Here is a 27,987-nt window from a genome sequence, read left to right on the forward strand (position 1 = left end):
ACGCAGTCCGGTGTGCTCTGATTGGCCCAGGCTCTTTGACGTCACGAAGTCGACCTTTGACAGAGCCAATAGGCGAAAAGGAGAGACGGGAAGTATTTTTGCCGCCCCGCCCGGAAAGGGTGGAGCACAACGTCGAAAGCAGCCAATGGGAGTTCAGGAGGCGGAGCGCCTGTGGGAGCCCTGGAGGGAACTTTCCCAGTCCCCGAGGCGGATCGGGTGTTGCATCCATGGAGCGAGCTGAGAGCTCGAGGTGAGCGGGGCTCGCAGTCTTCCGGTCTCCCCTCTCGCGCGCCCTCTTTGAGACCCACGGCATTCCAGCCTCCCTGAAAATGGGGGGAACATGGCCGAAGCGCGTGGCGAGGTAGCCGCCTGGAGGCCCCGGAGCGGCGACCTCAGTGCTGCAGCGATCTCGTGCCCCTTGGGTGCGCCTTGAGGCCGAGGCAAGCTCCTTCGGGGTCCTGGGCTGCGGGCAAAGGATTCGGCCCTGTGAGGAGTTGGGTTCGGCCTGTCCCAGACAGGCCTTGCCCACCTCCCATCACAGGGCCGTGGACTTGAAGCGGGAGCGTGAAATCCCCATAGACTGAATGCATTTCCTTTCTACCTGTTCTCTCTCCCCTTTTATTTTTATTTTTATAGTATTTTATTTTTAATTTTTTTTTGTAGAGACGGGGATTTCGCTACGTTGCCCAGGCTGGTCTCGAACGCCTGAGCTCAAGCAATCCGCCCGCCTCGGCCCCTCAAAGTGCTGGAATTAAAGGCATGATGCACCGTGCCTGGCCTTTTTAAAAAATTAAGGTTATTTTGGGGACGGTAGAGCGTCCAGACACATCCTTATTTGCATAGCTGCGCAGTTTTTAAAAATGCAATACGTTTCTACCTGTTAGGATGTGTGATTTCTGGCTGGTAAGCTACACCGAATCTTGGCTCGCACAGTTGCATTCCATGTCAGATTTGTAAACGCAAATTTGCTCTCTGCATTTAAATATATTAGATATTTTTAGGTAACTACATTTAAATGTATTGAGACATTTAAATAAATTTGGGGTCTGTGTCTAAATGCGCTCCCTCCTCAAAATAAATATCTGAAGTGGGCCGAGAGCGGTGACTCACGCCTATAATCCCAGCACTTTGGGAGGCCAAGGCGGGTGGATCATGAAGTCAGGAGTTCATGACCAGCCTGGCCAACATGGTGAAATCCCGTTTCTACTAAAAATACAAAAATTAACTGGGCATGATGGCAGGAGCCTGTAATCCTAGCTACTTTGGAGGCTGAGGCAGGAGAATCGCTGGAACCCAGGAGGCGGAGGTTGCAGAGTGCTGAGATCGTGCCACTGCAGTCCGGCCTGGGCAACGCAGCAAGACTCGGTCTCAAAAAAAAAAAAAAAAATCAGAAGTGGACCTGTAGCCTATAGTGTGCTGCCAAATAAACTTATTTTTAGAGATACTTCTTTCCATTTTCTGTGAGGTCATCTGCAGTTTCACCTGGTAGACAGACTTAGGTGAGATTCTTAGCAAGGTGGAATGAAGAGTAAAGAGGTTTATTTCAGAAGGGTTTATTAAAGGCCTACGATGTGTTAAATGCTGTAGGAAATACCCAATGATTTCTCTTTCATGGAGGTTTCCTGCCTTCTCTTAACAAGTTATCAATTAAACTGTTTGCTGGAAATTGCTAAGTTAATGAACACACGGGATACATTCTTTGAATGAACAGACATTGTTTGGGCAGAGGAGGAAGAGGAGAGCGGTTTAGACAGAGACCTGCTTATACACTGTAGTGTCTCAAAGAGCTTGTGATGTTCAGGACAGTTGTTCACTGTGCTACAATATAGGGGACGGCTGGTTGCGGTCCCCTGTAATCCTAGCACTTTGGGAGGCCAAGGCAGGCGGATCACCTGAGGTCAGGAGTTCGAGACCAGCCTGGCCAACATGGTGAAACCCTATCTCTTCTAAAAACACAAAAATTAGCTGGGTGTGATGGTGGGCGCCTGTAATCCCAGCTACTTGGGAGGCTGAGATAGGAGAATCGCTTGAACCTGGGAGGTGGAGGTTGCAGTGAGCTGAGCTCATGCCATTGCACTCTAGCCTGGGCAACAGGGTGACACTCTGTCTCAAATAATAACAATAATAACAACAACAATAAAAATAATAATGTAGGGGACTTGATGAAGGGAAAGGATTAGAGAGATTCTGAAAAGAAGGTAGTTTTGGGCCCAATGATGACTAAATTTTAACTTTCATATAGTAGGAAGTGGGGCACTAGTAAATTTTTAAGCAGAAAAATTATTTGACCAGATTTGTGATTTCAAAAATAGCTCTGGTGATAGAGTGGAGGATGTATTGGAGCAGGGAATAAGGGGAGATAAAACCTTTATAAAACTCTTAAAGCTAGTACAGCAAGAGCTTTGAGGGTCTTTGCTAAGACAGCAGCTGGCAGCTTCAGTTTGGAGTGGGGTATCAAAGGCAACTGTGTATAACGAATAGTTATATAACTGGTACCCAATTTCTGAGATGATTTTGACTTAAACATTGTGTATTTCCCAGCATGCTGTTGGTTTTTCTAATTATGTTGGGAAATTATGTTACTTTCACTTTTTTTTTTGCTCGTTGCCCAGGCTGGAGTGCAATGCCGCAATCTCAGCTCACTGCAACCTCCGCCTCCTGGATTTAAGTGATTCTCCTGCCTCAGCCTCCTGAGTAGCTAGGATTACAGGTGCCCACCACCACGCCTGGCTAATTTTTTGTATTTTTAGTAAAGACGGGGTTTCACCGTGTTGGCCAGGCTGGTGTCGAACTCCTGACCTCAAGTTATCCACCCATCTCTGCTTCCCAAAGTGCTGGGATTACAGGCATGAGCCACCACAGCCAGCCATGCTTTCACTTTTCAAGAAAGAAGACACCATTGTTGCCAAAGATTTTGGTAATTTGAGAGATAACAATGTATGTTTTCTCCATGTGGATCTTGGTATAATTAGATAGTAAGGATCTGTTGAATTTGAAGTATCTATCCAGAAGTATTTTGGGTACATGTTTAAGGATTGTAAAACAGTGTTTCTATTTCTGGATATAATAAATGTATTTGCTAATATAATAAATGAATAGATTAGACCCATAAATTATTTACAGTGTTGAGTCATTTCCCACAGTTAAAATCAGGGTGAAAATATATAGCTGAATACTTGATTTGTTTCTTGTAACTGATTTCTCTAGTACAGAACCTGCTAAGGCCATCAAACCTATCGATCGGAAGTCAGTCCATCAGATTTGCTCTGGGCAGGTTGTACTGAGTCTAAGCACTGCGGTGAAGGAGTTAGTAGAAAACAGTCTGGATGCTGGTGCCACTAATATTGGTAAGTTTAGGAGAGTTTTAAGCCACAAGAAATGATCAGTGAATGTTGTTGTAGTTAGGAAACATTTGTTATTGAAATAAGACTATCAAGTGTTGATGTAGTAATAAATTATTATTTTTAAGTTGAAGTTAGCACCTATTATGTGCCTAGTACTTAGCTAGGTAGTAATAATAATAACAGCTTTTATTGTGTTCTTACGGTGTGCCAGGCAGGTGTTATGCTAAGAATTACACAGAAATATTTAATTTGCAGAACAGCTGGGCGTGGTGTCTCACGCCTATAATCCTAGCCCTTTGAGAGCCCGAGGTGGGGGAACTGCTTGAGGCCAAGAGTTCAAGACCAACCTGGCCAACATGGTGATACCTCGTCTCTATTAAAAAATAAAGTAGGTCGGGCATAGCGGCTCACGCCTGTAATCCCAGCACTTTGGGAGGCCAAGGCGGGTGGATATCTGAGGTCAGGAGTTCGAGACCAGCCTGTCCAAAGTGGTGAAACTCTGTCTCTACTAAAAATACAAAAATTAGCTGGACCTGGTGGCAGAAGCCTGTAATCCCAGCTACTTGGGACACTGAGGCACGAGAATTGCTTGAAGCCGAGAGACGGAGGTTGCAGTAAACCGAGATCGTGCCACTGCATGCCAGCCTGGGGTCAGAGCAAGATTCCATCTCAAAAACATAAAACAAAATAGGCCTGGAGTAGTGGCTCACATCTGTAATCCCAGCACTTTGGGAGGCTGAGGGGGGCTGATCATTTGAGGTCAGGAGTTCTAGACAAGCCTAACCAACATGATGAAACCCTGTCTCTACTAAAAATACAAAAATTTGCCAGATGTGGTGGTGCATGGCTGTAATCTCAGCTCCTCAGGACGCTGAGGGAGGAGAATTGCTTGAACCTGGGAGGTGGAGGCTGCAGTGAGCCGAGATCGTACCACTGCACTCCAGCCTGGGTGACGAGCAAAACTCCATCTCAAAAGAAAAGAAAAGAATAATAAAATAAAAAAACCCAAAAATTTATTAATCTGCAGAATAACTTTATGAGATAGAACTTATTATTCTCTATTTTACAAATGAGGAAATTAGGGGATAGGAAATTTCCTTTTTTTGAGATTATAAAGCTGATAAAATAGGATCCAGGAAGTCTGATTCCAGAACCCATTCTCTTTTTTTTTTTTTTTTTTGAGATAGAGTTTTGCTCTTGTTGCCCAGGCTATAGTGCAATGGCACGATCTCGGCTCACTGCAACCTCCACCTCCTGGGTTCAAGTGATTCTCCTGCCTCAGCTTCCTGAGTAGCTGGGATTACAGGCATGCGCCACCAAGCCTGGCTAATTTTGTATTTTTAGTAGAGACAGGGTTTCTCCATGTTGGTCAGGCTGGTCTCGAACTCCTGACCTCAGGTGATCTGCTCGCTTTGGCCTCCCAAAGTGCTGGAATTACAGGCATGAACCACCGCACCCGGTCTCCGTTCTCTTTATTGGGTATGTTAAAATTATTTCTTTCAAAAGAAAAGGCTGGTCAAAGTGCAACGCGGTTTACAGCTAATTGATCACCACCAGTTACAGATTTTTTTTGTTCCTTCTCCACTCCAACTGCTTCACTAGCCTAGGGAAAAAAAAAGAGGAAAGAAAGAAAAAGCTAAACTATTTAGTCTGGGCTAGTAAATAGCCAGAAAGGACTTTATAACAATGAAATATACAAAATGACACTAGTATGTTTAACTAAAGGTATAGTTATGACTCTTAAATTTGCATATGTTATAAATAATGTCAATATAAAAACTGATAGCATGGGTCCATTTTTAATAAATATGTAAATATTTTAAACTTTCTAGATCTAAAGCTTAAGGACTATGGAGTCGATCTTATTGAAGTTTCAGACAATGGATGTGGGGTAGAAGAAGAAAACTTTGAAGGCTTAAGTAAGTTGACTTTTTCTAATCCTATTATAAAATAATTGGGCCACATGTCTCAGAATTTTGAGTAACACTGTCTTGGGAAATGCAAAAACAGTTTTTTAAAACCAGTTACTAGATATCATGTATATTTTGTTGTTATAGCACTTGAGATATCTTAGTCCTTACTTTACACTCTCTTTCAGCTCTGAAACATCACACATCTAAGATTCAAGAGTTTGCCGACCTAACTCAGGTTGAAACTTTTGGCTTTCGGGGGGAAGCTCTGAGCTCACTTTGTGCACTGAGGTGATACAATATTTTTATCCATTCACTTGACCCCTTAGAGAAACCTCTCTGAAAATTAATTGGAATCGTTATTATTTTCAGTTTTCTATCTCAACATCTCAACTTCTAGCTTCTGAATTTCTGTTTTGTCTCACTGCCAATCTAAGTCATAGTACTTCTGAAATGTGAGCAATAAATGAATGAAATGAAGCAAATAGTATTGTTAAAAAAATGGTTACCCTTATTAGAACAGTAATTCTCAATTTTAACCTAACATGTAGATAATAAATGATAGTTACCGTTGGTTTTCATTATCAATTTTTAGGGAAACATTTCACCAAAGCACTATTTAATTATAGCACAGATATGAAATTTTTATAAATAATTATATATATATATATCTTTTTTTTTTTTTTTAGACAGAGTCTCTCTTTGTCACCCAGGCTGGAGTGCAATGGCACAGTCTCGGCTCACTGCAATCTCTGCCTTCCAGGTTGAAGTGATTCTCGTGCCTGAGCCTCCTGAGGAGCTGGTACTATAGGCATGCACCATCACTCCTGGCTAATTTTTGTATTTTTAGTAGAGATGGGATTTCACCATGTTGCCCAGGCTGGTCTCAAACTCCTGGCCTCAAGTGATCTGCCTGCCTTGGCCTCCCAAAGTGCTGGGATAACAGGCATGAGCCACCACGCTCTGCCCTACATATACATTTTAATTATAATATTTGTTAGATTCTTTAAAAAAAATTTGTTCGAAGAGTAATAACAAAACAAATCTGTGTTTGTGAATAAATAAATCTTAAGATCATTTATGGTTTTGCGGTTCAACCTGAAAAACGAAATCAAAGCTTTTATCAAAGCAAAGCATGTTTAGTGCCCGCTGTCTCACTGTCTTTTAGATGCCAGACCTTAGATTTTATGATGACTCCTCAGCCATTTAGATCTTGATTATCTCAGAGGGATCGTCAGCTTTTTAAGAAAATTTTGAGAGAAAAGCAAGTGAAGAAAAGAGTAGTCAGTGCCCAACATCATGGGTCTCTCACTGAACACACCATGCCTGGTATTCTCTCACAGCGATGTCACCATTTCTACCTGCCACGCATCGGCGAAGGTTGGAACTCGACTGATGTTTGATCACAATGGGAAAATTATCCAGAAAACCCCCTACCCCCGCCCCAGAGGGACCACAGTCAGCGTGCAGCAGTTATTTTCCACACTACCTGTGCGCCATAAGGAATTTCAAAGGAATATTAAGAAGGTACAGTAAATTAATCCTGGTTTTCAAGAGTATTGGTTAATGCGCATGAGCAAAAGATTTACTAAAGATGTTTATTCTTCAGTTGATTCTCTTCCCATAAATTATTGAGAAATGCTTTATTTGCATTTCTCATTAAAGATTTAACATTAAAGACTTAACTTTAGGATGATTTACTTTTTTCTTTTCATCACATAGTGTTTATTAGGACTGGGCAACACAGTGAGACCCTGTCTCTATGAAAAATTAAAAAAAAAAATTTACTGGGCATGGTGACATGTACCTGTAGTTCCAGCTACTTGGGAGGCTGAAGTGGGAGGATCACTTGAGCCCAGGAACTTGAGGCTGCAGTGAGCTATGATTGCGCCACTGCACTTAAGACTGGGAGACAGAGTAAGATCCTGTCTGGAAAAATATATATACATATATATTTTTTTTTATTTTTTATTTTTATCTTTTTTTGAGATGGAGTTTCACTTTGGCGCCCTGGCTGGAGTGCGGTGGCGCGATCTCAGTTCACTGCAACCTCCACCTCCTGAGTTCAAGCGATTCTCCTGCCTCAGCCTTCTGAGTAGCTGCGATTACAGGTGTGCACCACCACAGCTGGCTAATTTTTCTATTTTTAGTAGAGATGGGGTTTCACCATGTTGTCCAGGCTGGCCAGGCTGGTCTCGAATTCCTGACCTCAGGTGATCTGCCCACCTTGGCCTCTCAAAGTGCTGGGATTACAGGCCTGAGCCACCATGCCTGGCCTTATGTACTTATATTTTAATGAGAATATTTCTCGGCCAGGCACAGTGGCTCACACCTGTAATCCCAGCACTTTGGGAGGCTGAGGCGGGCGGATCATGAGGTCAAGAGATCGAAGCCATCCTGGCCAAACTGGTGAAAGCCCATCTCTACTAAAAATACAAAAATTAGCTGGGCATGGTGGCATGTGCCTGTAGTCCCAGCTCCTTGGGAGGCTGAGGCAGGAGAACCGCTGGAACCCGGGAGGCAGAGGTTGCGGTGAGCCGAGATAGAGCTATTGCACTCCAGCCTGGGCACAGAGCCAGACCCCATCTCAAAAAAAAAAAAAAAAAAGAATATTTCTCTTGGTTTTCTGAGAAATGAGCTATTAGAACCCTTATGAATTTGAATGCAAATGAAAATAGCTAAATGTTATATAATCGTTGTGTTTAAAAAGCAGATTATAGAACTGTCTGTATTATATGATTACAGTTTTATGAAAACAAAACAACAAGCCTAAATGTGTATAGTATAAAGGCTGGAAGACTCGGCACTCTCATGTTGTCAGCAGTTATCCTTGGATGTGAGATCTCATGCAGTTTTTGCTGTCTTGTTTGTGCCTTTCCATTTTGTATGTGTGTTTTTCATAATCTAAAAAGTTACTTAAACATATGCAGCTAAAAACTTTTTTTACTTGTAAAGCATTTGGTGCTAATTTTAACTTTTTTTTTTTTTAGATGGAGTCTTCTCACTCTGTCGCCCAGGCTGGAGTGCAGTGGTGCGATCTCGGCTCACTGCAACCTCCACCTCCTGGGTTCAAGTGATTCTCCTGCCTCGGCCTCTCGAGTAGCTGGGATTATAGGTGTGCGCCACCACGCCCAGCTAATTTTTGTATTTTTAGTAGAGATGGAGTTTCACCATGTTGGCTAGGCTGGTCTTGCACCCCTGACCTCAAGTGATCCACCTGCCTCAGCCTCCCAAAGTGCTGGGATTACAGGCATGAGCCACTGCACTCGGCTGCTAATTTTAACTTTATTAGATTTTTTCAAAAATTTAAATTTTCTAAAGTAGAGAAAACTTACTCTTTTTTTGTATCTTATGGTAAAAAAATTAGTGCCTTAGCAGAATACAGGAATGTAGAACTTCTATTTGTCAGAGATAACTGTTATTTACAGTTTGTATATCTTTTCAGGCTGCTTTTAATTTCGTGTGTTTATAACTGTTGGAATAATTTTCAAGATAAATTCATAAGTTAATATAATGAAAGCAAGTAATATAGAATGTACAGCATGCAAGTAATACAGAATTGTATGTGGTTGAAAGTTTTTTTTTTTTTTTAATTGAGGCAGGGTCTTGCTCTCTCACCCAGGCTGGGATGTAGTGGCACAATCTCAGCTTACCGCAGCCATGATCTCCCAGGCTCAATGGATCTTCCCACTTCAGCCTCCCAAGTAGCTGGGACTCCAGGCCCATGCTACCATGCCCGTGCTACCATGCCCGGCTAATTTTTGTTTTTTTTGTAGAGATGGGTCCTTCTGTGTTGCCCAGGCAGGTCTCGAACTCGTGGGCTCAAGTGATCCGCCCGCCTCAGCCTCCCAAAGTGCTGGGATTACAGGTGTGAACCATCATGCCTGGCCCTATAACTGACTTTTTACTTAGCATATTGTGATTGTCTTTTTTAGTCAGTGCACACTGCCTTATTTGTTGTCATTCTGCTGTGCTATGGCTATACCATAATTAATCAACTCCTCGATGATGCTTGCTTAGGTTGTTTCTGTTTGTTCATAGAGATTGTTTCAGTGAACATTTTTGTATATCTCTTTGCTTACCAAAATGCTTGTGCCAGTGTTTCTATTATACGAAGATACATTTCAAAAGGAGAGATTATAAAATCAAACACAATGTACGTTTCAGTTTTTTAATTTTCATTTTTAGAGATAGGGCCTCACTCTGTCACCGAGGCTGGAGTGCAGTGGTGCAATCATGGCTCACTGCAGCCTTGAACTCCTAGGCTCAAGTGATCCTCCCACCTCAGCCTCCTCAGTAGCTGTGACTACAGGCACATGCCACGACGCCCGGCTAATTTTTTTTTTAAATTTTTTGTAGAGACAGGGTCTTGCTGTGTTGCCCAGGCTGGTCTTGAACTCCTGGTCTCAAGTGATCCTCCTGCCCTCAGCCTCCTGAGTAGCTGGGATTACAGGCTGTTCTTTTTAGTTGTTTTACCAGGATGCATGGCACATTGGGAAGTGAGAGGACTGTGACCAGGAGCCAAAAGCTCTGCGTTCCTTTCTGTAGAATATAGGAAGACACCTCTTTACAGATCATTCTGTCAACAGTGCTTCCCTTGATTTGTGCGATGATGTGAGAACCTTGCGTTGGATGTTGTAACTTGAGCTGTGTAATTCCTATAATATTAAAGTAATGTAGAATATTGTGTTTGTGTTTTTTAAACAGGAGTATGCCAAAATGGTCCAGGTCTTACATGCATACTGTGTCATTTCAGCAGGCATCCGTGTAAGTTGCACCAATCAGCTTGGACAAGGAAAACGACAGCCTGTGGTATGCACAGGTGGAAGCCCCAACATAAAGGAAAATATCGGCTCTGTGTTTGGGCAGAAGCAGGTAGTGATGGCCGGTTACTTCAGCGCCTCTTATTGCTCTAGTGATTATAGCGGGTTTCCATTGTCCCTTCCAGTAGAATGGAGAATAAAATCTAAGAATTGATTTTTTTTTTTTTTTGAGAGGGAGTCTTGCACTTCTGCCCAGGCTGGAGTGCAGTGGTGTTGTCTTGGCTCACTGCAACCTCCGCCTCCCAGATTCAAGCAATTCTCCTTCCTCAGCCTCCCGAGTAGTGGGATTACAAGCATGCGCCACCACGCCAGGCTAATTTTTTGTATCTTTAGTAGAGACGGGGTTTCACCGTGTTGGCCAGGCTGGTCTCGAATTCCTGACCTCGTGATCCACCCGCCTCGGCCTCCCAAAGTGCTGGGATTACAGGTGTGAGCCACCAAGCCCGGCCGGTTTTTTTTTTTTTTGAGCTGGAGTCTTGCTCTGTTGCCCAGGTTGGGGTGCAGTGGCACCATCTTGGCTCACTGCAACCTCTGCCTCCCGCATTGAAGCAATTCTCCTACCTTAGCCTCCTGAGTAGCTGGGATTATAGGCACGTGCCACCAGGCCCAGCTAATTTTTTGTATTTTTAATAGAGATGGGGTTTCATCTTGTTGGCCAGACTGGCCTCGAACTCCTGACCTCTAGTGATCCGCCTGCCTCGGCCTCCCAAAGTGCTGGGATTACAGACGTGAGCCACTGCGCCCCAATTAAGAATTGATTTTTAAAGTGCCTATCACAAGGCCTGGCGCAGTGGCTCACGTCTGTAATCCCAGCACTTTGGGAGGCTGAGGTGGGCGGATCACGAGGTCAGGAGTTTGAGACCAGCCTGATCAATATGGTGAAACCCCATCTCTACTAAAAATACAAAAATTATCTGTTCGTGGTGGCAGGCACCTGTAATCCCAGCTACTCGGGAGGCTGAGGCAGGAGAGTCGCTGGAACCCGGGAGATGGAGGTTGCAGTGAGCTGAGATTGCACCACTGCACTGCAGCCTGGGCGAGAGAGCAAGACACCATCCCAGAAAAAAAAAAACCAAAAAAAAACCAAAGTACCTATCACAAAAATTGATGTTTGAGAGCTGAATGTGTTTCATTTTATTCTTCCAGAGACACTCGTATACTGCGTCTTTTCACTCTCTCTCTGAAAAAAATATAAGTTATTGTGGGCAATGTGTGGGTTCTGAATAAGTAGGTACTTGTTTCATCTTTCTTATATCATAAAATCAAAATTGTTGTTCCCACGGCTCACACATGTAATCCCAGCACTCTGGGAGAGGAAACTGTTGGGATTATGTGTTTGAACCACCTGGCCAACAATTTTGAGGTGGGAGAATCGCTTGAGCCCAGGAATTTAAGACCAGCTTGGATAACACGGCAAGATCCCATCTCTACAAAAAAATAAAAAAATTAGCCAGGTGTGGTGGTGTGCACCTGTAGTCCCAGCTACTCACTCGACAGGCTGACGCAGGAGGATTGCTTGAACCCACGAGTTTGACATTGCAGTGAGGTATGATTGAGCCATTGTACTCCAGCCTGGGCAATAGAGGGAGACCCTGTCTCAAAAAACAAAACAAAACAAAAGATTCTTTTAATTTTTTTGAGCTTGTAATGTCAATAGCTTGACTAAGAAAGAAAACAGATTAAGTCCACTCTGTCTTTATTAGGAAGTAACTGTGAATTTTTTTTTTTTTTTTTTCAGTTGCAAAGCCTCATTCCTTTTGTTCAGCTGCCCCCTAGTGACTCCGTGTGTGAAGAGTACGGTTTGAGCTGTTCGGATGCTCTGCATAATCTTTTTTAGTAAGTAGATTGCTGGCAAGAGAACTACAATTGAACATTTTATCCTGAGAGCTTTTTTTTTAAAGATAGTGATTCTAAGGCTAATAGTTTCGTGTCTTTTTTTTTTTTTCTTGAGACAGAGTCTTGCTTTGTTGCCCAGGCTGGAGTGCAATGGCGCTATCTTGGCTCACTGCAACCTCTACCTCCTGAGTTCAAGCAATTCTCCTGCCTCAGCCTCCTGAGTAGCTGGGATTACAGGCACGTGCCACCACACCCGGCTAATTTTGTATTTTTAGTAGAGACGGGGTTTCACCATGTTGGCCAGGCTGGTCTCGAACTCCTGACCTCAGATGATCCGCCCACCTTGGTGTCCCAAAGTGCTGGGATTACAGGCATAAGCCACCACGCCTGGCTAGGGATAATAGTTTTTTATGTCCTTTATAAAACTGTGAGCAATGCTGTTGCTAAGAAAGATGATTTATACAAAGGAGTCAGTTGCTTAATTCAAACCATGTTTTGAGTAAGTGGTATATTTCAGGTGGTTTTCTGTTGAGCAGGTCTTCTTTAAGGCTCTGTTTAGTTAGACTAACTTGTAAATTATTTTATCATTTTAAATGATTTTGACTTTCCTGGCATCTGATGAAGGCAGTTCAGTGTCATTACTTTTCGTATAAGAAAATAGACACTTCCATAAATAGGATTGGTACTGTAAAGATATCTATCTATCTGTGTGTATATATATATATATATATATATTTTTTTTTTTTTTTTTTACTTTTGAGATGGAGTCTTGCTTTGTTGCCTAGGCTGCAGTGCAGTGCCGTGATCTTGGCTCACTGCAACCTCTGCCTCCCAGGTTCAAGCGATACTCCTGCCTCAGCCTTCCGAGAAGCTGGGACTACAGGTGTTCACCACCATGCCCGGCTGATTTTTTGTATTTTTAGTGGAGACGGGGTTTCACCATGTTGCCCAGGCTGGTCTTGAACTCCTGACCTCAGGTGATCCACCCACCTTGGCCTCCCAAGGCTCTGGGATTACAGGCGTGAGCCACCGCACCCAGCCTAAGATCTGTATTTCTTTTTGTTTGTTTGTTTGTTGCCTTGAGATCTGTATTTCTTACTCTTCCTCCACTTGCTTTTGGCTTATGCCTGAAATGGTAAACATGGAGCTTTATGTCTTTATGTGAAGGTGGTGTTCTTCTGGAAATGCCGGTATCCCTGGGGTGGGTCTCATGTGAAGCAAGCGCTTTACCAAGACATGAGATATAAGCGTCCTACCCGGGAGATTTTGAAAGGGGAGGGAATGTGGGCAAAATTCTGAGCACAAGTGGTTAGACTTCGTTGACAAACCAGGGGTGGCAGCACGGAGGTTCTGAGAATGCATTTGAAGCGAGACCCACTTACAGAGGCTGAGGATTTATCAGGAAGGGTAAGGAGAGCTGCAACACATCAGTTTTGGACGCACTGCATCACCTGTGGTGCATTGGTTGACTGTAGGAGCTTTAGAATATTCCAGAAGGTCCCTGGTTCTTTGATGACTCATCAAGATTTGGAGCACAGATACCCGTGAACTGCAATAGTGATCCTTATCCGCATGTCACCTGGTTTTGTTTTCATTTCACTTTAAGAATGTGCCATGTGATCGTATTTCTAATCCCTTTCACTCTGGAATCCTGCCCTTACCATATTAATGTTGAATAGCATCTCAGGTTTCATTTCACAATGCACGCATGGAGTTGGAAGGAGTTCAACAGACAGACAGTTTTTCTTTATCAACCGGCGGCCTTGTGACCCAGCAAAGGTATTTAAAATTTTTTTGTGTTAGTTTGTTCTTTATGCCTTTGACTTTTAATTGATAACTTTTTTTCTGATAATAGGCAGTTTACATGGAACTCGGGACTTTGAGAAACATGGCTTTAACATTATCTTATTTTGTGCATTTACAGAAGTCTACCGCAGATGGCCCCCAGCTTCAGATGTTTCAACTGAAGACTTTTCTGTCCGGGCGCAGTGGCTCATGCCTGTAATCCCAGCACTTTGGGAGGCCGAGGCAGGTGGATTGCCTGAGGCCAGGAGTTCGAGACCAGCCTGGCCAACAGTTCGAGACCAGCCTGGCCAACATGACAAAACCCCGTCTCTACTAAAATACAAAAAATAACCAGGCATGGTGGCCCACGCCTGTAATCCCAGCTACATGGGAGGCTGAGGCAGGAGGATCGCTTGAACCTGGGAGACGGAGCTTGCAGTAAGCCGAGATTATGCCACTGCACTCCAGCCTGGGTGACAGAGTGAGACTGTGTTTCAAAAAAATATATATATATTTTTTCTACTACTTTACCTTGTTGCAGAAGTTATTTTTTGCAGTAGATACCATACTTCAAGTACCTATTGAACCATTGTTTTTCGGTATAGTATTCAATAAATTACAGAAGATATTCAACATTTTATTATAAAATAGGTTATTTTGCCTATAGACTATGTAAGTATTCTGAGGCAAGGCTGAGATGGGACATTCAGTAGGTTAGGTTATCACAAAGGCATTTTTGACATACAATATTTTCTTTTCTTTCTTTTTTTTTTTTTCTGAGACGGAGTCTTGTTTGTCACCCAGGCTGGAGTGCAGTGGCGCGGTCTCGGGTCACTGCAAGCTCCGCCTCCCAGGTTCACGCCATTCTCCTGCCTCAGCCTCCCGAGTAGCTGGGACTACAGGTGCCTGCCACCACACCTGGTTAATTTTTTTTTGTATTTTTAGTAGAGACGGGGTTTCACCGTGTTAGCCAGGATGGTTTCGATCTCCTGACCTCGTGATCCGCCCACTTCGGCCTCCCAAAGTGCTGGAATTACAGGTGTGAGCCACCGCGCCCGGCAGATACAATATTTTTAACTTATGGGTTTATCAGGACATAACCCTATCATAAGTTAAGGAGCGCATCTATCTGTGTACAGTTTTTTTTGTTGTTGTTTTTTGGGTTTTTTTTTGAGACGGAGTCTCGCCCTGTTGGCCAGTCTGGAGTGCAGTGGTGCGATTTTGGCTCACTGCAACCTCCACCTCCCGAGTTCAAGTGATTCTCCTGCCTCAGCCTCCCAAGTAGCTGGGATTACAGGCGTGCGCCACCACGCCCGGCTAAGTTTTTGTGTCTTTAGTAGAGACGGAATTTCACCATGTGGCCAGGATGGTCTTGAAATCCTGACCTCGTGATCTGCCTGCCTTGGCCTCCCGAAGTGCTGGGATTACAGGCGTGAACCACCACGCCTAGCCTCTGTATAGTTTTTTAAATTGCATATACGTGAGTGTGTTTGTATCTGTATATATACGTTATATGTGTTGTGTGTATAGATACATAAATATATAAACACATATTACCAGTATATTTATTATTGTAAAAACTAAAACTATTTGAAGAAACTAAACATTTTATAACATTCTGTGTCACCTTTCAGTATAGACTGATTACATGGTTTCTATATTTCCTTTTTTTTTTTTTTTTTTTTTTTGAGACAGAGTCTCGCTCTGTCACCCCCAGGCTGGAGTGCAGTGGCATGATCTCTGCTCACTGCAAGCACTGCCTCCCAGGTTCACGCCATTCTCCTGCCCCAGCCTCTCTAGTAGCTAGGACTACAGGCACGCATCACCACACCCGGCTAATTTTTGTATTTTTAGTAGATACGGGGTTTCACCACATTGGCCAGGCTGGTCTCGAACTCCTGACCTCCTGATCCACCCGCCTCTGTCTCCCAAAGTGCTGGGATTACAGGCATGAACCACCGCGCCCGGCCCATGGTTTCTATATTTTCTATAGATTTCTATATTTTCTCTTCTTTCTATTTTCCTAGGAAAATAAGGGCTCAGATTACTTCTGCCTCAGATTTAAACTGATCATCTTGATATGATGACGTGGGTTTTTTGAGTTTGTATCTTAGCAACACAACATTGTACCTCAGTAATATTTTCTGGTTTTTTTTCTTTCTTTCTTTCTTTCTTTTTTTTTTTTTTTTTTTTTTTGAGACGGAGTCTAGCTCTGTCGACCAGGCTAGAGTGCAGTGACGTGATCTTGGCTCACTGCAAGCTCCCCCTCCCAGGTTCAAGCAATTCTCCTGCCTCAGCCTCCCAAGTAGCTGGGATTACAGGCACATGCTGCCATGCCCGGCTAATTTTTTGTATTTGAGTAGAGATGGGGTTTCACTGTGTTGCCCGGGCTGGTCGAGAACTCCTGAGCTCAGGCAATCCACCTGCCTTGACCTCCCAAAGTGCTGGGATTACAGGCGTGAGCCACCGCTCCCAGCCCCTGTTTTTCAATGATGCTTTAGAGTTTGCTTGTAATCTGCCAGATGTGGTTGCACTTCTAAATTTTTTAACCTATAGTGTGATGGGTTAATAATTATTAATTATAGCTATTAATAATGTGATATTTTGGTTTATTTCTAATGACATTTTAATGTCATAGATACTTTTCTATGTACATTGAATGTGTTTTACGAACATTTAAGCTGCACTTGCATTTCACTAGAATTTCTCATAGAGCAACTTTAAGTTGGAAAAATATTCAGTTTTAGGAATCTATGATTAGAGAAATATCACTTTGAGATTGTGAGGAAACTTTTGGTGATGGATATATTCATTATCTTGATTGTGGGGATAGTTTCACAGGTGTTTGTGTATATGTCAAAACTTATGAAATTGCACACTTTAAATATGTGTAGTTTATTCCATGTTAGTCATATCTCAGTAAAGCTGTTAAAAAAATGTATCCTTAGGCCAGGTGTAGTGGCTCACGCCTATAATCCCAGCACTTTGGGAGGTTGAGGCGGGCGGATCAACTGAGGTCAGGAGTTCGAGACCAGCCTGGCCAACGTGGTGAAACCCCATCTCTAATAAAAACACAAAAATTATCTGGTCATGGTGGCGTGTGCCTGTAATCCCAGCTACTCTGGAGGCTGAGTCAGGATAATCACTTGAGCCCCGGAGGCAGAGGTTGCAGTGAGCCAAGATCGTGCCATTACACTCCAGTCTGGGTAACAAGAGCGAGACTCCGTTGAAAAAAAAAAAAGAAAAAAAATCCTGCCTGTAATCCAAGTTACATGTCAGGCTGACACAGGAGGATCACTTGAGCCTGGGAGGTTGAGGCTGCAGTGAGCCATGATTGTTCCACTGCACTCCAGGCTGTGACAAGGCGAGACCTTGACTCAAAAAAAAAAAAAAAAAAAAAAAAAAGTATCCCCTTCTAAGAACATGCTGGTTGGTTAGAATAGTATGTTGTTAGAATGCGGGGGGCTGGGAACATTTGTCATTTATTCTTTTCTACTCCTTGTATTTTGTGCAGGTCTGCAGACTCGTGAATGAGGTCTATCACATGTATAATCGACACCAGTATCCATTTGTTGTTCTTAACATTTCTGTTGATTCAGGTAAGTTCCATTGGCATTTCAGTACAACTAGTGACTAATGCTTCAAAAAATAAAATGAAATTCTACAGCTCTGCTATGACTGGAATGAGATAACAATTTATGGTCATGTAAGTTTTTTGTTTTTGTTTTTTTTTGAGACGGGGTCTTGCTCTGTCACCCAGGCTAGAATGTGGTGGCGTGATCTCAGCTCACTGCAACCTCTGCCTCCCGGGTTTAAGCGATTCTCCTGACTCAGCCTCCCAAGTAGCTGGGACTACAGGTGCGTGCCACCACACCTGGCTAATTTTTTGTATTTTTAGTAGAGACAGGGTTTCACCGTGTTAGCCAGGATGGTCTCGATCTCCTGACCTCGTGATCTGCCCGTCTTGGCCTCCCAAAGTGCTGGGATTACAGGCATGAGCCACCGTGCCCGGCCCTATAATTTTGTTTTTTTTTAAACAGAGTTCCTGCTTTCTACTTGAGACTATGTTAATTATATTGTTAGGAAAATGTAATTTTTTTTAATGTCAACCAAGGGAGAAAGTAGACGAAATGTTCTTCCTAATTTCATAAATAATTCATTTCATATAGATTTTTTTTTCTGATTGTTAAAATTTTGGTTTATTGTAATTGAGTATTTTTTCTAGATACTTAGAAACACATATGTACATACCTTAAAAAATATCTTCTGTCCTCTCTCTCTTTCTCTCTCTCTCCCCTACTCCCATATTCTTTGGGATGAGAAAATAATTTTGTATACTGCTCTTTATCCTTAGATGTGAATGTTTTCTTTTCCATGTTATTAGAAATTGATCAGAAATGTGGTTTTAATAGGTGAATTATATTCCAATGCATGGTTATAGTTTGGTATTTTAATTTTTAAATTTTTCAAAATTTAAGTTGTTTTTAGTTTTTGGAAATTATAAATACTTTCCTTATAATTAAATCATTATCTGCATCTTTATTATTATATATTTTTTGAGACAGCGTCTTGCTCTGTCTCCCAAGCTGGAGTGCAGTGGTGTAATCTCAGCTCACTGTAACCTCCGATTCCTGAGTTCAAGCAATTCTCCCGCCTCAGCCTCCTGAGTAGCAGGGATTACAGGCACCTGCCACCATGCCTGACTAATTTTTTGTGTTTTTAGTAGAGACGGGGTTTCGCCATGTTGGCCAGGCTGGTCTTGAACTCCTGACCTTAACTTATCTGTTCGTCTCAGCCTCCCAAAGTGCTGGGATTACAGGGTGTGAGCCACTGCACTCAGCCTACATCTTTAATTATTCTGAATATAAATTGCCGGGAGTAGAATTACTGGGTCAGTGAATATGATCATTTTAAGGCTTTTTCTGTATTGTGTTCTAGATGTACCAATTTACACACCTACCTATAATGTACTAGGTATTATAATTGTTAAGCTAAATTCAGTAGGGGATTAAAATATCTTATTTTAGTTTGCATATTTAAAATTATTTTTATGTGTTTATTTGCTTTTCCTTTAACAATTTACCTAATCAAGCCCTTCCGTATTTTGTCTATTCAAAAATTGTCTTTTGCTCATTTATTTGAAAAAGCTGATTTCATAACTTATGAATCTTAACCTGGACACTGTAATGTTTTTAATAGCACTTGTGATAAATACAAGTGAATGAAATAATAGATGGGGAAATTTCTATTGTTAAAAGTGAATTTGGCTGGGCGCGGTGGCTCACGCCTGTAATCCCAGAACTTTGGGAGGCCAAGGCGGGTGGATCACTTGAGGTTGTGAGTTCGAGACCAGCCTGGCCAACACAGTGAAACCCCATCTCTACTAAAAATACAAAAATTAGCCGGTGTGGTGGCACTTGCCTGTAATCCTAGCTACTTCGGAGGCTGAGGCAGGGAGAATCACTTGAACCCAGGAGGCGGAGGTTGCAGTGAGCTGAGATCGCGCCACTGCACTCCAGCCTAGGCGACAGAGTGAGACGCTGTCTGAAAATAATAATTAATAAATAAAATAAAAGTGAATTTAAACATAATAAATATGTTTTCTTTTTTGCTTTAGAATGTGTTGATATCAATGTTACTCCAGATAAAAGGCAAATTTTGCTACAAGAGGAAAAGCTTTTGTTGGCAGTTTTAAAGACCTCTTTGATAGGAATGTTTGATAGTGATGTCAACAAGCTAAATGTCAGTCAGCAGCCACTGCTGGATGTTGAAGGTAAGAAAAATACTGTGTAAAAACAGCTTCTAAAGCTTTTAGCTAATGTGTTTCCTTATTTTTTCCAAGTAAACTTTTTTTTGACATGAAAACAAAGTCTCTTATATTATTTTATCATTTTTAATTCTTTTTTGAGACAGGGACCTGCTCTGTCACCCAGGCTGGACTGCAGTGGTGCCACTGTGGCTCACTGCAGCATCACACTCCTGGGCCCAGGCCATCTTCCTGCCTCAGCCTCCCACGTAGCTGCCTCCAAGTACCTCTAGTTTGTTGTAAATTGTAAACGGATGAAGTCATATAAGATATATGATTAGAAGTCTGCAGTGACTGCATTTTTAACTCCCTTGTCATGTCTGTTTTTTTGAGATGGAGTTTCGCTCTTGTCACCCAGGCTGGAGTGCAATGATGCGATCTCGGCTCACTGCAACCTTGAAGCCTCCCACGTTCAAGAGATTCTCCTGCCTCAGCCTCCTGAGTAGCTGGGATTACAGGCGCCCACCACCACACCTGGCTAATGTTTGTATTGTCATTAGAGATGGGGTTTCTCCATGTTGCCCAGGCTGGTCTCAAACTCTTGAGCTCAAGCAGTCCTCTAGCCTTGGCCTCTGAAAATGCTGGGATTTCCTGACTTCTAACAGTAGAATTTAGGCCAGGCGCAGTGGCTCATGCCTGTAATCCCAGTACTTTGGGAGGCCAAGGCGGGCGGCTTACGAGGTCAGGAGATCGAGACTATCTAACACGGTGAAACTCTGTCTCTACTAAAAATACAAAAAATTAGCCGGGCGTGGTGGCGGGCGCCTGTAGTCCCAGCTACTCGGAGGCTGACTCAGGAGAATGGCGTGAACCCGGGAGGAGGGGCTTGCAGTGAGCCAAGATTGTGCCACTGCACTCCAGCCTGGGTGACAAAGCGAGACTCCGTCTCAAAAAAACAGACAAACAAACAAACAAAAAAAACCCCAAACGGTATAGTTTAATCTGTTTTTAATTTGAAGTTATTCAGTCTGTCCTTTTCTGTGATTTGTTTCTTTCTCTCATTATTTTGTTTGTGAGATTCACCCAAGTCATGTGGCAAAATTCATTTATTCGTTCGCTATACAGTGTTCCATTATAGTCAGATATCATCATTTGTGAATATTTGAATTGTTTCCAATTTGGAGCTATAATGAAGAATGCCGTCATGAACATCCTCATCCACGTCTTTTGACGAGCATAGAGATAGACACTTCTTCTTCTTTCTTTTTTTTGAGAGGGAGTCTCACTCTGTCGCTCAGGCTGGAGTGCAGTGGAGTGATCTTGGCTCGCTGCAACCCTGCCTTCCAGGTTCAAGTGATTCTCCTGCCTCATTCTCATTCTCCCTAGTAGCTGGGATTATAAGTGCATTCCACTATGCCCTGCTAATTTTTTTTTTTGTATTTTTAGTAGAGATGAGGTTTCACCATGTTGGTCAGGCTGGTCTTGAACTCCTGACCTCAAAGGGCTAGGATTACAGGCGTGAGCCACTGTGCCGGCCGATAGGCACTTCTGATAGGAGTAGCTATGCTGGGTTGCAGGTGTGCATACATTCAGATTTAGGAGGTATTCCCAGAGAACTTTTCAAAGCAGCTGTACCAGGTTCATTCCTACCAGAGGTATTCAAGCATTCCTCTTGATCCTGATCTTTGTGAGCATTTGTTGTTTTTTTAATTTTACCCATTCTGGTGAGTATATGGCCATATTGCATTGTGTTGTGGTTTTTTTTTTTTTTTTTTTTTTTGAGACAGAGTGTTGCTCTGTCACCCAGGCTGGAGAGCAGTGGTGGCATCTTGGCTCACTGCAACCTCTGCCTCCCGGGCTAAAGGGATTCTCGTGCCTCAGCCTCCCAAGTAGCTGGGATGACAGATGTGCCACCACACCCGGCTAATTTTTGTATTTTTAGTAGAAACAGGGTTTTGCCATGTTGTCCAGACCGGTCCTGAACTCCTAGCCTCATGCGATCCCCCTGCCTTGGCCTCCTAAAGTGCTGGGATAACAGGCGTGAGCCACCACACCTGGCCCATATTATAGTTTTATTTTGAACATTGAACCGTGTTCATCTGTGTAATTAGCATGTGGATCTCCTCTTTTGTGAAGTATCTGTTCACATAAGCACGTCCTCTTACCATTTCAGGATAGTCCCTGACCCTCTTCTCCGTCCACGTTTGCTTAGGTAACTTAATAAAAATGCATGCAGCGGATTTGGAAAAGCCCATGGTAGAAAAGCAGGATCAATCCCCTTCATTAAGGACTGGAGAAGAAAAAAAGGACGTGTCCATTTCCAGACTGCGAGAGGCCTTTTCTCTTCGTCACACAACAGAGAACAAGCCTCACAGCCCAAAGACTCCAGAACCAAGAAGGAGCCCTCTAGGACAGAAAAGGGGTATGCTGTCTTCTAGCACTTCAGATGCCATCTCTGACAGAGGCGTCCTGAGACCTCAGAAAGAGGCAGCGAGTTCCAGTCAGGGACCCAGTGACCCTACGGACAGAGCGGAGGTGGAGAAGGACTCGGGGCACGGCAGCACTTCCGTGGATTCTGAGGGGTTCAGCATCCCAGACACGGGCAGTCACTGCAGCAGCGAGTATGTGGCCAGCACCCCAGGGGACAGGGGCTCGCAGGAACATGTGGACTCTCAGGAGAAAGCGCCTGAAACTGACGACTGTTTTTCAGATGTGGACTGCCATTCAAACCAGGAAGATACCGGATGTAAATTTCGAGTTTTGCCTCAGCCAACTAATCTCGCAACCCCAAACACAAAGCGTTTTAAAAAAGAAGAAATTCTTTCCAGTTCTGACATTTGTCAAAAGTTAGTAAATACTCAGGACGTGTCAGCCTCTCAGGTTGATGTAGCTGTGAAAATTAATAAGAAAGTTGTGCCCCTGGACTTTTCTATGAGTTCTTTAGCTAAACGAATAAAGCAGTTACATCATGAAGCACAGCAAAGTGAAGGGGAACAGAATTACAGGAAGTTTAGGGCAAAGATTTGTCCTGGAGAAAATCAAGCAGCCGAAGACGAACTAAGAAAAGAGATAAGGTAAAGTTTTAATTTTTTACTTTTTCACTTTTTATCTAAAATTTTTATTTTTATTTTTTATTTTTTTGAGACAGAGTCTCGCTCTGTTGTGCAGGCTGGAATGCAGTGGCATGATCTTGGCTCACTGCAGCCTCCACCTCCCGGGTTCAAGCGTTTCTCCTGCCTCAGCCTCCTGAGTAGCTGGGATTACAGGTGCACGCCACCATGCCTGGCTAATTTTTATATTTTTGGTGGAAACAGGGTTTCACCATGTTGGCTGGGCTGGTCTCGAACTCCTGACTTCAGGTGATCCAGCCACCTTGGCCTCCCAAAGTGCTGGGATTACAGGTGTGAGCCACCACACCCGGCCAGGTAAAGTTTTTTCTTAAGAGTATTTTGAGGCTGGGTGTGGTGGCTCACACCTGTAATCCCAGTAGTTTGGAAGGCCAAGCCAAGGAGGGAGGATTACTTGAGCCCAGGAGTTCAAGACCAGCCTGGACAACATAGGGAGACCTCGTCTCTACAATAAAATTGGCCGGGCACGGTAGTGCGCAGTTGTAATTCCGGCATCTGCGCCTGGCCAGATCCTGTTCTCTGTGGCAGGACCCAGACTCCAAACACATGGAAGACTTGGGTCTTTTAGGCCAGCACCAGCTTTTGAGCAGATTATGTATGTACTGGGAACCAGGGCATATTCAGACAATTGCCGGGAGAGCCTGGGATCGGTGCCGGGGAGGTGGTATTTGTGCTGGTATCTGGGATGCTTCTGGGATGTTCTTTTCCTTCCCTCCTGCGGGGCAGGAGTTCCTGCGTCATCACTCACTCTGGCAGCTTCTCTCCATCCAGCAGGCTGCGGCCACTCCTGCTCCAAGGAGGTCTGAAACTCAGCCTGAGTGGGTAGGAGCCTCTTACAAGAGTTCCTTTTCTGCTGGGCATGGTGGCTCATGCCTGTAATCCCAGCACTTTGGGAGGCTGAGGTGGGTGGATCACCTGAGGTTGGGAGTTCGAGACCAGGCTGACCAACATGGAGAAACCTTTTCTCTACTAAAAATGCAAAATTAGTGGGATATGGTGGTGCATGCCTGTAATCCCAGCTACTTGGGAGGCTGAGGCAGGAGAATCGCTTGAACCTGGGAGGTGGAGGTTGTGGTGAGCTGAGATTGCACCATTGCACTCCAGCCTGGGCAACAAGAGCGAACTCCATCTCAAAAAAAAAAAAAAAAGAAAAAGAAAAAAGAAAAAAAGAGTTCCTTTTCTGAGGACTCTCCCTCTTCCCTAGGGTAGTAGCATTTTCCATTCCTGTATTTCTTAGTGTAGTAGTTAACCACCTTTTACTAGTTTGTGTAATGCCTTATTATACATTTTTCCTCCTCAGGCCTAGCATGGTGGTGCACACCTTGTAATTCCAGCACTTTGGGAGGCTGAGGCAGGAGAATCACTTGAGGCTAGGAGTTTGAGACCAGCCTGGGCAATATAATGAGGCCCCATCTCTAAAAAAAAATTAGCTAAGTACATTGCTGTACGCCTGTAGTCCCAGGTACTCAGGAGGCTGAGGCAGGAGGCTCACTTGAGCCCAGGAGTTTGAGGCTGCAGTGAGCTATGATCATGCCATTGCACTCCAGCCTGGGTGACAGAGCAAGACCCTGTCTTAAAAAAAAAAAATCCCTGTTAAAATCACTGGTGTGGTTTTTGTCTCTTGATTGATTGCACTCTGCCTGATATGGAATTGGTACCAGGAAACAGACCCTCAAAGATAGGATTTGGGGACTGGTTTGGTTATGACTTGGATTTGAGCTCTGTGTGGAGCCCCTCACCATAGGAAATGTGGGCTCAGCAATCCATGTCATGTGGAGGTCTCACAGTTCACCAAACTGTCCCCTGTGGTTGATTGTGATGGTGACGAGCATGGTGGCATGGGACCGGGTCTTCCTGGAGCACTTATAGAAAGAAACAACAATATCAGCTCCTTTGTTTTTTTTTTGAGACAGGAGTCTCACTCTTTCACCCAGGCTGGAGTGCACTGGCACGATCTCAGCTCACTGCAAGCTCTGCCTCCCGGGTTCAAACGATTCTTCTGCCTTCGTTTCCCAAGTAGCTGGGAGTACAGGTGTCCACCACCATGCCTGGCTAATTTTTTTATTTTTAGTAGAGATGGGGTTTCACCATGTTGGCCAGGCTGGTCTTGAACTCCCAACCTCAAATGATCTGCCCACCTTGTCTTCCCAAAGTGTTGGGATTACATTACAGCTGCTTTCATCCTCAGCTCAGGCCACCAGGTGAGAACCAGAAAACGTCCATGGCTGCTTTAACAGAGCCATTTCTTGTCGTCACCGCACTGATACTGCGGAAAACCCATTTTCACCGGATTTAATTGTGTGGGACTGAGAATGACAGTGTCAATTTCTCGTGTGAAGGTTAGCGGTGGTGTCTGTCTTTTGTCCAGATTGACTAATTTAGTATTTAATGACATTAGATGTTGAAGCCACCCAGCAAAGGACCCAGTGGTGGGCCTGGCAAAGATGAGAAGGATTGATATCCAGCATTGGCAGAAAGGTGCTCTTACACACCATTGGTGGGAGTGTGACTTTTCACAGATTTCCCATCAAGAAGTACATATGTAGTTCTACCTGTAGCGTCTGTCTCACGGAAATGCACCCGCAGATGAGTAGGTTTATGCACAGAAGTATTTGTTGCAGCTTTGAGTGCACTATTGAAATTGGAAACAACCGAAATGTCCTTTAGCAGGGGATTTGTCAGACAAGTTATGGTACATCCATGCAATGAATTCCTATGTGGCCATTAAAAAGAATGAAGTAGGCCGGGTGCGGTGGCTCACGCCTGTAATCCCAGCACTTTGGGAGGCCGAGGCAGGTGGATCACTTGAGGTCGGGAGTTCAAGACCAGCCTAGCCAACATGGTGAAACCTTGTCTCTACTAAAAATAAAAAAATTAGCCGGGCTTGGCGGTGCATGCCTGTAGTCCCAGCTACTCGGGAGACTGAGGCAGGAGAAGCACTCGAACCTGGGAGGTGCAGGTTGCAGTGAGCCAAGGTCGCGCCACTGCAGTCCAGCCTGGGCAACAGAGAGTGAGACTCCGTCTTAAAAGAAAAAAAAAAGAAAAAATAATGAAGTAGATCTATGTGTACAGGTCTGAAAATGTGTTTCAGATGCATTAAGTGATGACAGAATGGAGAATTAAGATTCCATTTTTGTTTTTTAAAATTAAAAAAAAAATTATATATAGAGACAAGGGTCCAGAAGGATATATTCCATTTAAATCGTTAATAGTAGCAACTGATGTCTTCTCTGGAGAGTTGGATGAATGAATAATTAATGTTATCTTTAGAAAGTGGGATGGTTAAGCCGAGCGCAGTGGCTCACGCCTGTAATCCCAGCACTTTGGGAGGCCAAGGCGGGCAGATCATGAGGTCAGGAGTTCGAGACCAGCCTGACCAACATGGTGGAACTCTGTCTCTACTAAAAATACAAAAATTAGCTGGGCATGGTGGTGCACCTGTAATCCCAGCTACTCAGGAGGCTGAGGCAGAAGAATCACTCGAACCCGGGAGGTGGAGGTTGCAGTGAGCCAAGATTGTGCCATTGCACTGTAGCCTGGGTGACAGAACCAGACTCTGTTTCAAAAAAAAAGAAAGAAAGCGGGATGGCTAGGGACTTCATTTTGTTTTTGTATTGTTTGACTTTTTTTTATTACAGTGTTCTATAACATAATCAGAAAAATAATCTTGTAAAATGTCTGATAATTAACATTTTCTACCTGCAGTAAAACGATGTTTGCAGAAATGGAAATCATTGGTCAGTTTAACCTGGGATTTATAATAACCAAACTGAATGAGGATATCTTCATAGTGGACCAGCATGCCACGGACGAGAAGTATAACTTCGAGATGCTGCAGCAGCACACCGTGCTCCAGGGGCAGAGGCTCATAGCGTGAGTGTGTTTAGTGTTCATTCCCAGATTCCCCCTCAAATTGAAGATCTAATAGAGGCCGAGGCAGGAGGATCACAAGAGGCCAGGAGTTTGAGACCAGCCTGGGCAACACAGCAAGACCTCGTATCTACTTTAAAAAAGAAGAGATCTAGGAAGGAGGGGTGTAAAAAATAAAAAAGATCTAGTTGGCCAGGCGCGGTGCCTCACACCTGTAATCCCAGCACTTTGGGAGGCCGAGGCAGGCGGATCACCTGAGGTCAGAAGTTGGAGACCAGCCTGGCCAACGTGGTGAAACCCTGCCTCTACTAAAAATACAAAAAGGCCAGGCACGGTGGCTCACGCCTGTAATCCCAGCACTTTGGGAGGCCGAGGTGGGCAGATCACTTCAGGTCGGGAGTTTGAGACCAGCCTGACCAACATGGTGAGACCTGTCTCTACTAAAAATACAAAATTAGCCAGGTGTGGTGGCGGGCGCCTGTAGTCCCAGCTACTTGGGAGGCTGAGGCAGGAGAATCGCTTGAACCCGGGAGGCGGAGTTTGCAGCGAGCCGAGTTCGTGCCATCGCACTCCAGCCTGGGCAACAAGAGTGAAACTCCATCTCAAAAAATAATAATAATGATAAAAAATAAAAATACAAAAAATTAGCCAGGCATGGCAGTGCACGCCTGTAATTCCAGCTACTCAGGAGACTGAGGTAGGAGAATCGCTTGAACCTGGGAGACAGAGGTTGCAGTGAGCCGAGATCGCACCACTGCACTCCAGCCTGGGTGACAGAGCGAGATTCTATCTCAAAAAAAAAAAGAGACCTAATAGTTTATATGTGTGTCTATATGTATATATGTATTTTTCCATAAGTATTCACATAGCAGATTTTTATACTTTTTACATAATAATAGTGATAGTTACCATTTATTCAATGCCTAGAATCTGCTAGGCACTGTTGAAATAATGTATGTGTATTAGTTCCTTTAATCCTCAAAAACCTATGAGGTTGTTACTGTCACCATCACCATTCCACAAGCGATGAAACTGAGGCACATGCAGAGAGGTTGAGTAACCTGCTCCAGTTCACGTGGTTAACATGTTCTCTAAGTATCAGACGTTTTTCGCTATTAAAAATGTTGATCACTGGTTAGCCAGAAGATCCTTCTGATGAGGGCAATTGATAGTATGGAGTATTAGTATGCATAGTGTATGGAATGTGTGTGTTCAGAAAGACAGCCTGTGCGCCAGTGTTGATTGACAGTAGAGTAATCAGAAGTCAGATAGTCACTGCAGGTTGGATGCAGGGGCACACGCCTGTAATCCCAGAGCTTTGGGAGGCTGAGGCAGGCAGATCCCTCCAGCTTAGGAGTTTGAGACCAGCCTGGGCATCATGGTGAAACCTTGTCTCTACAACAAATGTAAAAAATTAGTCAGACTTGATGGTGTGTGCCTGTGGTCCCAGCTATTCGGGAGGCTGAGGTGGGAGGATCGTTTGAGCCCAGGAGATTGAAGCTGCCATGATCGTGCCACTGCACAGCTCTCCAGCCTGGGTGACAG

At 43.8% G+C, this 27,987-nt stretch overlaps 1 protein-coding gene across 8 annotated transcripts in view; it reads left to right on the forward strand.

Annotated features, from left to right (window-relative positions):
* Positions 1 to 33: 33 nt before the first annotated feature.
* Positions 34 to 27,987, forward strand: part of PMS2 (PMS1 homolog 2, mismatch repair system component) — a 38,464-nt gene continuing 10,510 nt past the window's right edge. For 2 of the 8 annotated variants that reach the window (XR_010112566.1, XM_063605623.1), the window contains exons 1-12: positions 81 to 250; positions 3,208 to 3,347; positions 5,177 to 5,263; positions 5,443 to 5,545; positions 6,598 to 6,781; positions 9,962 to 10,129; positions 11,816 to 11,913; positions 13,593 to 13,692; positions 17,213 to 17,297; positions 19,316 to 19,471; positions 21,657 to 22,518; positions 26,278 to 26,445. Coding sequence is in view for 7 of the 8 variants with exons in the window: in XM_063605623.1 (XP_063461693.1) it covers positions 228 to 250; positions 3,208 to 3,347; positions 5,177 to 5,263; positions 5,443 to 5,545; positions 6,598 to 6,781; positions 9,962 to 10,129; positions 11,816 to 11,913; positions 13,593 to 13,692; positions 17,213 to 17,297; positions 19,316 to 19,471; positions 21,657 to 22,518; positions 26,278 to 26,445 (2,174 nt within the window). In the remaining variant the exon portion in view is untranslated. Of the gene's footprint in view, positions 251 to 3,207; positions 3,348 to 5,176; positions 5,264 to 5,442; positions 5,546 to 6,597; positions 6,782 to 9,961; positions 10,130 to 11,815; positions 11,914 to 13,592; positions 13,693 to 14,120; positions 14,738 to 17,212; positions 17,298 to 19,315; positions 19,472 to 21,656; positions 22,519 to 26,277; positions 26,446 to 27,987 lie in introns of those variants that run through there. The other 6 variants (XM_055114966.2, XM_063605624.1, XM_055114965.2 and 3 more) reach the window with 5 other exon arrangements.

This window comes from Pan paniscus, chromosome 6 (assembly GCF_029289425.2).
Source record: "Pan paniscus chromosome 6, NHGRI_mPanPan1-v2.0_pri, whole genome shotgun sequence".
Lineage (NCBI taxonomy): Eukaryota > Metazoa > Chordata > Mammalia > Primates > Hominidae > Pan > Pan paniscus.